General features: G+C 42.1%; 1 protein-coding gene across 1 annotated transcript; it reads left to right on the forward strand.

Annotated features, from left to right (window-relative positions):
- Positions 1 to 1,960: 1,960 nt before the first annotated feature.
- On the forward strand, positions 1,961 to 11,752 carry gstt2 (glutathione S-transferase theta 2). Its single transcript, XM_041203566.1, has 5 exons — positions 1,961 to 2,200; positions 3,642 to 3,729; positions 5,491 to 5,641; positions 9,020 to 9,196; positions 11,300 to 11,752. The coding sequence occupies exons 1-5, from the start codon at positions 2,077 to 2,079 to the stop codon at positions 11,438 to 11,440; spliced, it is 681 nt and encodes a 226-aa protein (XP_041059500.1). The 5' UTR covers positions 1,961 to 2,076; the 3' UTR covers positions 11,441 to 11,752.
- Positions 11,753 to 16,072: the final 4,320 nt, after the last annotated feature.

Genomic DNA, 16,072 nt, shown 5'->3' on the forward strand with positions numbered 1-16,072 from the left:
ATAGGTGCTTGATCGCCAGCATGGACACAATGGGCCAAAGTGCCTGCTTCTGTACTGTATAACTCTATGATTCTGATATACATAAAATAACCACGTAAATGAGGTTCTACACTAGAATGACCAACACTTGGCCAATTAATTCAAAACAGCTTTGTGATACTCAACTAAGTTACAGTCGCACAAGCACAAAATGACCCACTCATATATGTAAGAGAACTAAACTGATTTAGAGATCATGGCAGTTCAAGGAAGAGAGTGGGGCTCCTTGTGATGCTTCTGGCCAGAGCTGACTTCCATTCAGTATGTCTGTGCAGTTACTGAACACTTTGGTTATGCAAACAACTTCTTTGTATCACCCTCCCTACTTGATAACTATTTAAATCCAATAGCTGCAAGTAGACCTTCATATAAATAAAAACGGCCAAAATCAAAGCCAAATCTTTGGCTGCATTGTGCCAGGGAGCTGGGCTAGACACCTATACCCCAGCACGTCTACGCCTTTAAAAGGAGGGATTGAGAAAAAAAAATTGAAGGAGAACATAATCAGAAAGATCTGGATTATTTTCGGCAAATTGTGGGGACAGCACTGACCTCAGGAATGCCTGGAAAGCTAACTTGAAGGTGAGTGGTGGAATTTAGTATGCTTCATTTCAGCCTACTTAGTATTGTGTTTCTATGTCTACTTTACACAGAATTACCAATCCCAGGACTGGTAAAATATATGTAGGTTCGGATTATTTGAAGATACAGAAAAAGTCTTTTTCACACAGCGAGCCATTAGGGTTTGGAATGTATGGCCTGGAAGTGTGGTGGAGGCGGGTTCAAATGAGGCATTCAAGAGGGATGATTATTTAAATAAAAACAATGTGCAGGGTTACGGGGAAAAGGCAGGAGATTGGCACTAAGTTAAAATGCTCAGAGAGCCAGTTCAGACACGATGGGCCAAATGGCCTCCTTCTAGATCGTAACAATTCTGTTCTGTGATTCAGTACAGGATAACTTAACAGACAGATCTACTTCAGGGATATAGCAGCCATGACTCACAGAGACAGCACAGCTACAAATCGTACACTAGCCGCTGGCTGCATGCTGCTGTACTTGCTCATCTGTATTCCCTTAAAGTCATAATCACAATACCTAGGTCCAAATAAATAAAAGCCTAAGCATCAGCAGAAAGATCGCAACTGCACAAAATTGTATTGCTGCACAGCATAGCCAAGGATTCATACACGCCAGCCACCCATTATTTGAAGATCAGCACCTTTTAATTTAAGGCTCTGAATAAGAGTCATACAGATTCGACACGTTAACCCTGTTTTTCTCTCCGCCGAGTTTTTCCAGCATTTTCTGTTTTTGTTTCTAATTTCCAGCATCGGCAGTATTTTGCTTTTACCCGTTGATTTACGTTTGCAGGCAAAAACAGCCAGCAGGCGCAGGGTGCAATGGAAATATGCAAGTAAATGGAGGATAAAATACCCATGGTTCAGTGCATGAGAGTAAGCCCTCTGTCCAGCAGCAATGGGGCAATACCATTCAAGTGTTTGAGGTAAGAGCCCTCTACTGTGGGTAGGCAATAAACTGGGTGAGGAGACAGGGTTGCGAAATTGGTCAACGTCAAGAATCTACAATAACTGGGGCGATACTCAGCAAGAAAGGACGTTATAAAACCAAGTGATAAACCCTGCTGTGTGGGTGAGCTCCGCGGTAGTGGGGGGGGGGGGCCCTTTTCAGTGGGTGAAACTGGTATTTGTCTTTCTGCAGTTTGTTTCTGGCACGTGAAAGCGATGCTTGCAAAAGGCTCAGAGTGCGGGGGAAGGGGAGGGGGATACGAGAAATATACACAGGAGTTGGCAGTCACCCCCCACTTGAAAAGGGGGGAGGTGTTTCTGAACCGTTTAATAGTGTCTGCACTCCACAGCGGGGACTGTATCCGTCCCGCAGTGGTCGATTACAGCGCCTCCCCCGAAAGCCTTTGATCTGCCGCTTGTCGGTTACACTGTATCAAAACTCCCATGTTGCAAGTTGCGGTGGCGGAGCTGTAGCTGTTGCTGTAACTGGCGGACTGCTCGCACACACATGGCTTCGCGGCTTCCCTTGCGAGTTTACTACGACCTGCTGTCCCAGCCCAGCAGGGCCGTGCTCATCTTCCTCAGACGCACCGGAATCCCGCACGTTGAAAAGCCCGTGGCCCTCCGGAAGAGTGAGAAAATGGAAGCGTGTTTGTTCTCCTGCCGAATGAAAAGAGGAAGGAGGGAGGGAGGGAGGGTAGGGTAGGATGGGTGGGTGGCTGGTGGTGGTGGTCATGGTCATGCAGTCAGCCCCCGAGATTTCAAACTCAGCACCACCCCGCCCCCTCCCTCCCTCCTTCCTCCTCCTGTTAATGTTAGAAATGAGCCCCACAAAAACAGAGAGATTTCAAAGTCATGTGCACAACTGCAGTTGGTAAATTTACACAGCGAGTTCGGAGTCCCAAGTAAATTAAAAAGTACAGTAGGTTGGTGAATAATTGTATCATTCGGCTGTTAACCCAGAGATATGGATTAATGAGTTCAAATCCCACCCCATCCGCTGGAGAATTTTAATTCGGTTAATTAAATAAATAGGGAATTAAATTATTTTTAAAAAGTAGTATCAGTAATTGTGACCATGAAACTACCAAATTGTGGTTTAAAAACTCATCTGGTTCGCTAAATTTCCTTTATGGAAGGAAATCTGCTATTCTTACCTAGAGCCTCTGAAGGAGTGATTCAGTTGTACCAGGCAGCTACAAAATAAGCTAACACAATCAGAGACCGCCAGTGTTGGTCGCTGTGGAGTCCTACTCTTAACACCTGGAGATGTGTGCCAAAATCTGGGAGTGTTATGTCAAGCAACTGGCTGATCAGTCATACTCTCAGAATGGTAGCTTTCTCCATCGCCATCTTTTGAGGTGACAGCACAGTGATCTTCAGATGGGGCAGAGTGGAGTGCTCAACATTGATTCCATACTCCATGAAGTCTTGCAGCATCAGCTCAAACATGACCAAGGCGACCTCCTTATTTCCACCTCCTGCCCTCCCTCAATTATGACCCAATGCCTCTCCATGTTGAACACCACTTGAATGAAGCACCGAGGGCCCTTCATGCCAGTTCTGGCTCTTTAAAAAAGTTATCCAGTTAGGCCCACTGACCTGCTCTTTCCTCATAGTATTGCAAATTTTCTTTTTTTTAATTACCTATCCAATTCCTTTTTGCAAGTTCATTTTGAATCTTATTTCCACCTCTTGGGCAGTGCACTCCACATCCTCAGCTCTCACCCGATGGGTTTACTTTGGAAGAATGTTCTGGATCAACTTTATCTGAGCCGTTTAATAGTTTGTTGAGATCCTGTTAGCTACCTTTCCCTAACCTATGAACGAGTAAAATACACTTTAAAGATGTAGCAAATGTCTGGGAAGTCTCTGTAAATTTTCCTAAAACTGCAGAATTGAATGACGAGATAAGGTCATGGGGTTAAAGAGGAGAGGGGACAAAGTTCACTGCTGAGCCACTAGCAAGTCAGGGTGAAGAGGCACTGCTTTCTTTAGTTTTTATATATCTGATTTTTTTTAATGATAACTACTTTGGTTCCTAGTTAATCTTTATCTGTTTTATTTGAACAGATGAGCACAGAAGTCCAGAGTTTACTAAACTCAACCCAATGCAGAAAGTGCCAGTGATTGAGGACAATGGTTTTGTTCTGACTGAGAGGTGAGTGTTGCCTTTTATTTATTTTTCTCATTCTCCTTCCTTTCTTGAATAGTTTATCTTGCTGTGATAAACACACATACCCTACAATACAAAGAACATTCCTCATATGTAAGTCTAGATAGTTAGTAGATTATTTAATCATGGGGAGCTTCACAGACGTCCAACCATCGCCCCATGATATTCAATGGCATTACCATCACTGAATCCCCCACTATCAACATCCTGGGGGTTACCATTGACCAGAAACTGAACTGGACTAGCCATATAAATACTGTGGCTACAAGAGTAGGTCAAAGGTGATGAGAACCCACCTCCTGACTCCTCAAAGCCTGTCCACTATCTACAAAGTACAGGTCTGGAGTGTGATGGAATACTCCCCACTTGCCTGGATGAGTGCAGCTCCCATAACACTCAAGAAGCTTGACACCATCCAGGACAAAGCAGCCTGCTTGATTAGCACCCCACCCACAAACATTCACTCCCACCACCACTGACGCACAGCAGCAGCAGTGTGTACCATCTACAAGATGCATTTCAAGAATTCACCAAGGCTCTTTCGACAGCACCTTCCAAACCCACGACCACTACCATCTAGAAGGACAAGGGCAGCAGATAGATGGGAACACCACCGCCTGGAAGTTCCCCTCCAAGTCACTTAACACCTTGACTTGGAAATTTATCGCCGTTCCGTCACTGTCGCTGGGTCAAAATCCTGGAAGTCCCTTCCTAACAGCGCTGTGGGTGAACCCACACCACAGGGGCTGCAGCTGTTCAAGAAGGCAGCTCACCACCACCTTCTCAAGGGCAACTAGGTATGGGCAATAAATGCTGGCCCAGCCAGCGAAGCCCCACGTCCCACAAATGAATTTTAAAAAAATGACATGCCCAACAAGCTCTCGCACAATATCCACCCACGTACACTTTCCTGGTATGGGGTAATTACTTGTAAGCACCACAGGATCTTCTGCTACTTTAAAGGTTCTATATAAAGCAAGTTGTTGTTGTTGGTGCACTTGGCAACCATTATAGTTCTCACTGTCATATGAAAAAGTGATCATTGGACTCAGTGCCAGAACTGCATGTGAATATAAGCGTACTATTATATTTTAAAGTCGGTGCTATCAAACTTTTTCCTTATTTTAAAAAATCTGATGCTTGCAGGCGGATAGAATGAATCAGGAAATCACAGGATTGAAATTTTCAAAGATGACAGTACAGTACATTAATCTCAATTTGAAGATGCGGCCAAACGCAAGAGGTTGTAGAACAGTATATCCCTGTGAAAGAACTTCTAGTTCCTTTCCCACAGTCTTTGATATGGTACAAAACATAATCCTATCTGTAGAATTCCTTTCTTTCCTTAAGTCTCCAGTCACTCCTACATATGTTACATCAGGCGATATAAGTTGGGGTAGTTCAAGAATGGCCCCATAGCGATGTTACACAGTAGCTTGATTCTTAGCGATAAAATGATAAGTCATGAATGCTGGAAGTTGGTAATAAAAGCAGAGGACAATGGAAATGAACAGCGAGAATTATACCTAATGGGCGCTGATGGTAACACTTGGTTTTAAAATATCTAAGCAAAATTTGAGAATGAAGAAGGCACCAAAGCTTGGTTTGCTTCACGGTGAGATTGCAAATGAGTGACTGCACATCATCATTACGCAGGTTATCAATAGTAAAACAGATTGAAGCAGATTCAAATGTAGAAAACACTCAAATATTTTGTTTTACTGGTATTAAGAATTTTGTTTGCAGTGTTGCTATTCTGAAGTACCTGGCAACAAAGTACAATACCCCTCTCTTCTGGTACCCTCAAGAACCAATGAAAAGGGCAAAGGTGGATGAGTACATGGCATGGCAGCACGCCAATGTGAGGTATCACACAGCTAAAGTCTTCATCCTGGAGGTAGGTATTGAACCACTCTCCAGACAGCATACTTTCCTGAGCTGTAATTTGCCTCTGGACATTGGTATTAAAGGAGTACTCTAAATGGAAGTTCATATGCTTTCATCCTATGGGTTACCTGCACCACAATTCAAGAAGGCAGCTCACTACCATATTCTCAAGGGCAATTAGGGATGGGCAATAAATGCTGGCCTAGCCAGTGACACTTGCTTCCCACGAACAAATTAAAAACTCTGAATTTCCTTTAAAAAATATCTCCATACAGTACACCAAATGAACCTTATACTGTGCCAGAGTTTTAATTCAGAAAATCCAGGTAAGTCAAATATCTGTCAGGTGACACATATTGCATTGACCTCATGGGTTCAATGTCATATGAACTAGGAGCAGGAGTAAGCCACTTGGCCCTTCAAGCCTGCTCCACCATTCAATAAGATCATGGCTGATCTAATTGCAACCCCCTGCTAACCTTTCACCCCCTTGTTAATCAAGAATCTGTCCATCTCTGCCTTAAAATATTCAAAGACTCTGCTTCCACTGCCTTTAGAGGAAGAGAGTTCCAAAGACTCAAGACCCTAAGAGAGAAAAAATTCCTCCTCATCTCTTGTCTTAAATGGGCGACCCCTTATTTTAATCTGTGACCCCTAGTTCTAGATTCTCTCACACGAGGAAACATCTTCTCCACATCCACTCTGTCAAGACCCCTCAGGATCTTTAAAGGTTTCAATCAAGTCACCTCTTATTCTTCTAAACTCCAGTGGATACAAGCCCAGCCTGTCCAACCTTTCCTCATAAGACAACCCACCCATTCCTGGTCATAAAGGTGGATTTAGATTCGATTCATTAGGGGTAATATTAACTCTGAGCAATAAAAAGGAAAGAAATGAATTGACTGCCCATTATATACCTTGTTCGATTGTTCCTTTGCATTGAATTCAATGAAAAGGAAATTCAGGCATGATGTATAATGGTAAGAAAATTCAACCCAAAATTAAAATTGCCCCCTTTTTTTGGATCTCTTATCAATAGCGAGCATTTTTCAACTAAACTTAAAAGAGAAGTCCTTTTCTTAAATTTAACGTTATAGATCTGTTTCCTTAAGCTTTATTTTTAAAATCTTCTTCCCAAGTTAATAACAACTACATATTTGTCACGTGGTATACAAGTCTACCTAAAAATCCCCCTCTAATGGTGTCAGTGCTGAATGTTCCGCCCAGTGTGAAACTGGGTCTTTTAGACCAGGTTAGTACCAAGTTGGAGCTGTGGTCTTTGCTGAGCGAGTTGACCTCTACGACAGTGTCAGGAAGTGCTGTACAATTGAGCTAGAAATGCAGGGAGAGTAGAGAGACAAGCAGAGAGTTTGCTCCATGGTTCCCAAAGAAGTTTCTATCGCTCAAATCACACAGGGGAGGAAGCACCTACAGCCTAGACTCATAAGTAAAATGAAAGTGTACCTGTAAGTAACTGATGAGCAGACAGTTTATACCATTGCTAAAGGGTGTATATACCGACTGAAGATTTTCTTGGGTGCTCTTTATCGGTACGAGATAAAAGTTCAATCCACAAGGTCCTGTTTAACATGCATGCAGGTATTTTACAGCTTTAAAGGATCAGAATCCAGGTGTAAGAAACTTGAAGAACAATTGCACAGCCACATAAAAGGCATTTCCTTAAATTGATGCATGAGCTTAAAATTTGTATGTGTGTATGTAACCCCCTTTTAGTTTGAGTGATTCAATTAAAGCAGACAAGCTTTAGTCTTAAGATAAAGGTTAGTTTGTTACAAGACTACTGCTGAAAGCTACTTAGTTAATAATTTTGTCATTAGTACTTAAATAAAATACAGGTACAAAGATTAAAAGCAGATAAAGATAAAAAAGTTACTTAGACCAATTTGAAATCTCATCTTTCTGTGAGATATCGTCGCCACCCGTTGCTTTGAATTCCTTCTTTCCGAAGTAAGGGGTTTGAAACTTGAAGTCATATTCAGCAGCTGTGATGGCTTCTATAGTCGTCTGTCTGGAGGTTGCCTGTAAAGGTGGACTCAGCAGGTCAGCTTTGAGGAGAGAGGTAAAAGTCTTTTTTTCTTTATGGCTACTGTCAGTACAACACTTCAAGATTGCCTGGTTTCTTTTTTTTAGCAGAACTATGATATTTTCCCTTTGGGAACCTTTCTCTATAACCTCAGGTGGCAGGGAACACCAGCTGTCACATGTTTTGTAGCTGAGAGCTGCCGGCTGGTAGCATCTCTCAAAACTGCCATAGCAAAATTGCTGCTTTTTACATAATTTGAAAAAAAAAATGCAAATTGGCTGTTATGTTAATTTAGGTATCATTATTCCACCGGGCAAAGAGTCAATTATGGTGAGATCCTTTGAAGTCCCATCCTGTTTCCTGTTCTCAGAAGTAAAAGGGTTTTTTTTCACGCCTTTGAATTTTTGAATTTCAAGCGTCCGGCAATCCTTCTTGAGATAAGGACGGTCTGGCTGACAGCAGTTGGAATCCACAAGAGAAGTCATGTTACTTCTGGGAGTCATGTTTTAAGACTCTCTTTGTCCACTTTTAAAAGAGATTACAGTTTATCTATAATATTATAATTACAAGTCTGTGACACCAGGAAAGCAAGATACACTAAGGGAAACAATTTGACTTTAACGATAATCACGGTGTCAAGTAGGACAAATGATTATCACGGAGAAGTGTGCAATAAATGTCATGAATTTCTGTGTGCACCATGTGTAGTATGATTTGCTGCCTGGATCCTGCCATTTTGCATTGACAGAGGCAGCAAATACCATCTGACCACTAACAAGATCATTTGCCTAAAGTGTAAGACCAAATCAATTCAATGAGATGAGGAAGTAACATAATAAATCAATATCATGAACTAGCTGAGCATGCATTGTCATGCAACTCATGAAAGGTACACATGTAACTTTCATCTTATTTATTTTTCTTTCCCATTATTTAAGTCTCCCCACACCTCATATTCTCTTGTTAAAATAATCTGCACCCAGCCCTTCACCAATGCCATGCTTGAGTCAGATAGTGTGATAGTGGCCTAGGGTGATATGCCTTTGTCATGCCAATGCAAAAAGATCTTTTGGGGACATAAGGGGAAATGGTTCTCCCTCAGTTGTCAGAATCTGGAACGCACAACCTGGAAAGGGATTTGGTCAGGTACCTGCAGGTGAGCAGCTTACAGGATTATGGACAAAAACGAGAGACGGAGCTAAGCATGACTGCTCGTTCAAAGAGTTAGCATGGGCTGAGTGGCCTCCTTCCATGAAACATGAAAGTTTCTATGCTTCTATGATTGGGGAGTTGGTGCAGTGTTTTGGAGCATCACTTATTTATTTCTGCACTATATTCATGCAGATGTTGATGCCTCGGATGACAGGCCAGCCAGTTGATGAGATGAAGCTGACCAAAGCTCTGTCTGAATTGAAAGGAACCTTGGACATATTGGAATCTATGTTTCTGAAGAAACAACCCTTCCTCTGTGGTGATGAGATTACATTGGCTGATCTATTGGCCATCTGTGAACTAATGCAGGTGTGATTTTCAAATGCCTTTCAAAACTGATATTGAGTAACTCGGTTGACATTGCTAGGACACAATAAAATGTGCATTCTGGAGGGGAAGAGGATAAAATAGCCAAAATGTGAGAGATGAAGGGAAAACTTTTACCTTTACCACATGGTATTAATATGCATTTAATCATAGCCCAATTTTAGTGAGCTTCCAAATTGTGAAGTTAAGCACGCGTTTGTAACCTACACCTCTGACATTAAACCTAGGATTCTGAAACAAGAAATTCATCCAGGCTCTAATGCGTGATCCTACAATGGATCAACAATCAATGCAGTAACAATGTTCTGCTGTGAGGTAGCTATAGCACAAGAGACAGTATTTTAAATGTGCTGATGCTACCATGTGGTACCAATATTAACGAGCCATCTCTACATGGCGTCTGCCCAGAATGCTAGTTGCTCTTTAAGCGTTTAGGATAGACTGCAGCAGTTCAAGGCGGCGGCTCACCATCACCTTCTCAAGGGAAATTAGGGATGGGCAACAAATGCTTAGCCTTGTTAGTGATGCTCACAGCCTAGGAACGAATTAAACAAAAAAATAGGTCTGGTTCTGCCAGGCACTGATCTTCATTTCAATTGTCCTTAATTGTTTGTGTAATTATTCACATGTAGTCAGTATAATTGATCATACCGTAAGCAATCGCAGTGGTCCTAGACTGTCATTTATTTACCCCACGCTAATTGATCTCCAAAGATTGGACATGGTAAGAGGTAGCAGTAAGAGTTGCCAAACAAAGTGCCACTTGCCTTTTTGCAGTCATTTAGGGAGAGAAACTATTGCTGACACTCACACTCAAGAATAAAATTCACAAAGTTTCAGCTTCATTCCTAAAACGTTTTCCTTAAACACATCAGATCAAGTCTTGGCTTTTTGGGTCAACATTGACAGCAGTTCTTGGGCTGTAGCTATCTTAGTGAATCTTCTCGACATACAACCTGCTGTATGTCAGCAATAATTCTGCCTCTCTCATGTTCCTTTTGGGCTGTAACTTAAAAATTGATGATCTTAATCCTGAATTTCATTCTTTTAATTTTTTTTTTAAGAAAATCATGCTTTCCTCTCTGATAATTCTAAGTTGCACATGACCAAGAATGAACATCAAGGTGCCTGTCAAGTAAAAAAGGACAGCTGATCATTTATGACATACTACTTAAAAATTAGTGAAAAAAGCCCATAGCTATGGGCGAATGTGGTGGAACAGAACACAAGATGGTGCTTCCCTACATACCAAGAGCTGGAAGAAATGGTCCAAGTAGGGGTGGGCTGGTGCTCCTGCAGAAACAGGGCAGAGGAAGGGGTAGTTTAAAAAAAAAACAAGAATTGAGGCAGTTCAGAGAATCACAGTTTATTAGGATGAGAAGAAAAATAAATATCTCTCAGGCACCTGGTTGTTCTGTATACGTAAACTCTATTAAGTTAGCCTCCTTTTAGCACAGACTCCATCCATTGTACCCATAGTTGGTCAGCATGAGAAAGTCTAAGAATTACCACACTGCACATTGAAAATATTCTGGTTACATGTGCAAGGAAGCATCACAAATTTTAGATCTGTTCCTCCTTTGTGTTTTTTGATAGCACTCTGCGATTGGTATTGACCAGCACAGAGCTTATCTTGCAGAAGCGACTGCAGAATAAAAGGCTAAAAGCAGCAATTCCACCATTTGATTTCTCCTTTTAACCTTTCATCAATCAGAGATCATCCGCTCATGGGTGGCCATAAAATCCAACCTGGGCTCCACCACTGGCACTTAGCTGCGTAGTGGCACTTATCCCATGGTGCTGCCCACAAGTAATCCTGAAAAATGTATATAATTTCAATAATTCATGAAAATTGAGATTTGGTTACTGGGAAGCTTCAAGGTAAAATATGTTAATCTGGTCCAAGTAGGATCTGCTCTTAAATTGTAAATATAAGTAAATCAATGACTTCTCTATGGTTTTGCTTCAGGCCTTTTCACAGCGATGCACTTGAGATCAGAAATCATGTCTCCCTGCTCTTGTAAGAAAACGGCTGAAAACGTAGCATTCAGAATAATTTACATCTTTTGTTTTTAAATTATTTAGCCACTCGGAGCAGATCGTGACATACTGAAAGATCGTCCAAAATTAATCGCCTGGCGGAACAGAGTTCAGTCGGCATTAGGGAAAACATTTGACGATGTGCATTCCTTCCTTTACCAACTGAGAAATAAAGCCAGACTTTAAAAGCCAAACCATCTGGAATTTCAGTAAATTTCACTGGGAATTATTATACGCTCAACTTAAGAGTCTGAATTTACTCTTGTAAAACCATATGCACGTACTACTTAATGATTCAATAACATTAATAGCCGTCCAAGTAACTAATTACAACAAACCATCCAATACAGAAGGCAAATGTTACCACGGTAAAACTATATAGTCAAAACTAACTTGCTAAACAAACTTTGGATTGGTGTTGAATGCAACCGTAACCTCACAAATGTAATCACTCTTACGACAAGGCGCCTCAATAAATAAGATTTCAATTGTTTAAAATCTGGCCTTATACAATTTCTATTCCAGGCACCAATCAATGCAAGACTAGTGTTTTCCAAAGTGCATCTTATTGTATATTATTAACTACATCTTTTCTGAATCTTCTATCTAGAACAGGCATAAGCAGACTTTTTTTTAAAACTCGGGTATGTGTCTGATCCAAACCTATCGCTATGCTCAAAAAAAATTACCTGTTGTGAAGTGGACAGTGCCTTTTAGCCATAGTTTAGAAGAGCTAAGGCTTTGTGATCTCCAACAGGACACTGGGGTACTTGGGGCTCAACAAGCTTTAAACTATTCAGCTTAGAAGACAAAAAAACTGTGCTAAGCTTTCCTATTTTTTGTTTAGATGGGATAAACATGCATTATCACTGCAATCTAAAGTATTGTTTGCAACAAAATGGGAAAAATTCTGGTCATGTGTCCATGTTAAGGTTTATTAATATTAGGAAGTTTATTGCCACCAATAAGGTTTAATCACAATTACAAGGTTATCAGTTAACAGAGAAATGGCTGGGCTGCTCCAAACTTGAGTGTGCCCATCTTGTGTTATGTGGGGACTCCAGTACATTTTCCATGTCCTGGATAATCATTTATTCAGGAAGTGTCATCAGCTATAGCAGCTTGAGCTCTGGGTTGTGGAACTTGAGCTGCAGCTTGTGTCACTGTGGTGCATTCGTAAGGTTGAGAATTACATGGATAGCATGTTTATAGATGTGGTCACCATGCAACTTAAGAATATGCAAGGGTAGAGCGAAGGGTTGACCACCAGAATGTTAGAAAGGAACAGGCAGTAATCCCCTGAATGCATCCCGTTCTCCAACCAGTATTCAGTTCTGAATACTGATGGGAGTGATAGTTCATCTGGGGAGTGCAGCCGGAGCCAAGTCAGTGGCACCATGGGTGGGTCAGCTGTGCAGTGGGGTACAAGGAAGTCTGGAAAAGCAATAGTGATAGGTGATTCAATAGTTAGGAGAATGGATAGTAGTCTCTGTGGCTGCAGTTGTGAATACAAGATGGTGTGTTGCCTCCCTGGTGCCAGGGTCAAGAATGTCACTGATTGGCTGCAGAGCACCCTCAGGGAGGAGGCTGAACAGCCAGCAGCCGTGGTCCACGTCGGTACCAATGATGTAGGTGGAAAGAGGGCTGTGATCCTGCAGTCTGAATTTAGGGAGCTAGTTAGAAAATTAGCAAGCAGCACCTCAAAAGTAATAATCTTCAGATTACTCCGAGTGCCACACGCAAGTAAGTGTAGAGTAGGAAGATTAGACAGATGAATGCGTGGCTGGAAAGATGGTGCAGGAGGAAGGGCTTCATATTTTTGGGACATTGGGAGCAGCCCTGGGGGAGATGGTACCTGTACAGGCTGATTGGGTTGCACCAGGACCACAAGGAACTCAGCCCTGGCTCTGTTTGTTTTGCTAGTGCTGTTGGCACAAGGGTTGGGGAGGGTTTAATCTAACTCAGCAGGGGTGTGGGAACCAGGGGAGAGTATTAGAGATAATCAACAAGGGTCAAAGAATACTTGGAGAGATAAATATCACTAGAATAGGGAATAATAAGTTAAAAGGTGGGCTCAGGGTAAAGGAGATAATAAGAGAGTCTAAATCAGGCTTATTGTGCGTGTGTGAGGATGCACGGGGTATGGTACATAAGACTGGTGAGTCACAGGCACAAATTGCCATGTGGATATATGATGTTGTGGCTACAATGGAGACCTGGCTCAAAGAAGGCAGGACTACGTGTTACATATCCCTAGGTACAAAGTGTTCTGGAAAATTAGCAAAGGATGAAAAGGGAAGGGGGTGGCGGTATTGTTTTAAGGAGATTATTGCAGTGCTGGAGAAAGAGGATATCCGAAGGATGAAGGACAAAATCGATTTTTGGCTAGAACTCGGGAACAAAAAAGGCGCAATTACATTGCTCAGTATAGTCCATAGGGCACCAACTACTGGGAAGGATGTAGAGGAACATGTTTGCAAAGAAATTACAGAAAATTGCAAAAATTATACAGTACTTATAATGGGGACTTCACTTATCCAGATATAGACCGGAATAATAGTAAGGGAAAGGGCAGAGAGGACATGAGTTCCTAGACTGTGTTCAGGAAAATTTTCTTCAGTATGTTTCCAGTCCAATGAGAAAGGAGGCATTGCTAGACCTGGTTCTTGGAAATGAGGTGGGCCAAGTAGATCAAGTTCAGCAGGAGAACATTTAGGAGACAGTGATCATTGTATCATAAAGCATAGGCTGGTCATGGAAAAGGAGGAAGAACAGTCCAGAGTAGGAATAACTAACGGGGGAAGAGCCAACTTCAATGGGGTATGAATGGATCTGAGCTAAATAAATTGGAGTTGAAGTTTGGCAGGAGAAACAGTAGAGATAAAAACAAAATACTGCGGATGCTGGAAATCCAAAACAAAAACAAAATTACCTGGAAAAACTCAACAGGTCTGGCAGCATCGGCGGAGAAGAAAAGAGTTGACGTTTCGAGTCCTCATGACCCTTCGACAGAACTAGGTGAATCCCAGGAAGGGTTGAAATATAAGGTGGTGGGGGGAGAGGGAGAGAAGTGGAGGGGGGTGGTGTGTTTGTAGGCAAAAGCAGTGATAGAAGCAGATCATCAAAAGATGTCACAGACGGCAGAACAAAAGAACACATAGGTGTCGAAGTTGGTGATATTATCTAAACGAATGTTCTAAATAAGAATGGATGGTAGGGCACTCAAGGTATAGCTCTAGTGGGGATGGGGGAGCATAAAAGATTTAAAAATACTTTAAAATAATGGAAATAGGAGGGAAAAAGAAAAATCTATATAATTTATTGGAAAAAAAACAAAAGGAAGGGGGAAGAAACAGAAGGGGGGTGGGGATGGAGGAGGGAGGTCAAGACCTAAAGTTGTTGAATTCAATATTCAGTCCGGAAGACTGTAAAGTGCCTAGTTGGAAGATGAGGTGTTGTTCCTCCAGTTTGCGTTGGGTTTCACTGGAACAATGCAGCAAGCCAAGGACAGATATGTGGGCAAGAGAGCAGGGTGGAGTGTTGAAATGGCAAACGACAGGGAGGTTTGGGTCATTCTTGCAGACAGACCGCAAGTGTTCTGCAAAGCGGTCGCCCAGTTTACATTTGGTCTCTCCAATGTAGAGGAGACCGCATTGGGAGTAACGAATGCAGTAGAGTAAACTGGGCGACCGCTTTGCAGAACACCTGCGGTCTGTCCGCAAGAATGACCCAAACCTCCCTGTCGCTTGCCATTTCAACACTCCACCCTGCTCTCTTGCCCACATGTCTGTCCTTGGCTTGCTGCATTGTTCCAGTGAAGCCCAACGCAAACTGGAGGAACAACACCTCATCTAACGACTAGGCACTTTACAGCCTTCAGGACTGAATATTGAATTCAACAACTTTAGGTCTTGACCTCCCTCCTCCATCCCCACCCCACTTCTGTTTCTTCCCCCTTCCTTTTGTTTTTTTCCAATAAATTATATAGATTTTTCTTTTTCCCTCCTATTTCCATTATTTTAAAATATTTTTAAATCTTTTATGCTCCCCCCACCACCACTAGAGCTATACCTTGAGTGCCCTACCATCCATTCTTAATTAGCACATTCGTTTAGATAATATCACCAACTTCGACACCTATGTGTTCTTTTGTTCTGCTGTCTGTGACATCTTTTGATGATCTGCTTCTATCGCTGCTTTTGCCTACAACCACACCACCCCCCTCTACTTCTCTCCCTCTCCCCCCACCCAACACCCCCCCCCCACCTTAAACCAGCTTATATTTCAACCCTTCCTGGGATTCACCTAGTTCTGTCGAAGGGTCATGAGGACTCGAAACGTCAACTCTTTTCTTCTCCGTCGATGCCAGACCTGCTGAGTTTTTCCAGGTAATTCTGTTTTGGTTTAGGAGAAACAGTAGCTGAACAATGAGCTACCTACAAAGAAGAGGTGATTTGGGCACAGTCAGAGTATATTCCCTTGAGAGGGAAAGGTAGGGTTAACAAATTCAGAGCTCCCTGGATGACAGAGGAAATAGAAATTAAGATAAAGAAGAAAAAAGTGTTCTTATGACAGGTGTCAGGTAAAAAATACAGTTGAAAACCAACCTGAATGCAGAAGGTTCAGAGAAGAGGTGAAGAAGCCAATAAGTTTCCAAAGCGGGAGCATGAAAAGAGACTGGCAGCTAGCATAAAAGGGAATCCCAAAATCATCTATAGCCATATAAATAGTAAACAAAAAGTGGTAAGAGGAGGAGTGGGGACCAAAAAGGGGATTTACACATGGAGGCAGAGGGCAAAGCTGAGGTACTAAATAAAT

This window comes from Carcharodon carcharias, chromosome 13 (assembly GCF_017639515.1).
Source record: "Carcharodon carcharias isolate sCarCar2 chromosome 13, sCarCar2.pri, whole genome shotgun sequence".
Taxonomy (NCBI): domain Eukaryota; kingdom Metazoa; phylum Chordata; class Chondrichthyes; order Lamniformes; family Lamnidae; genus Carcharodon; species Carcharodon carcharias.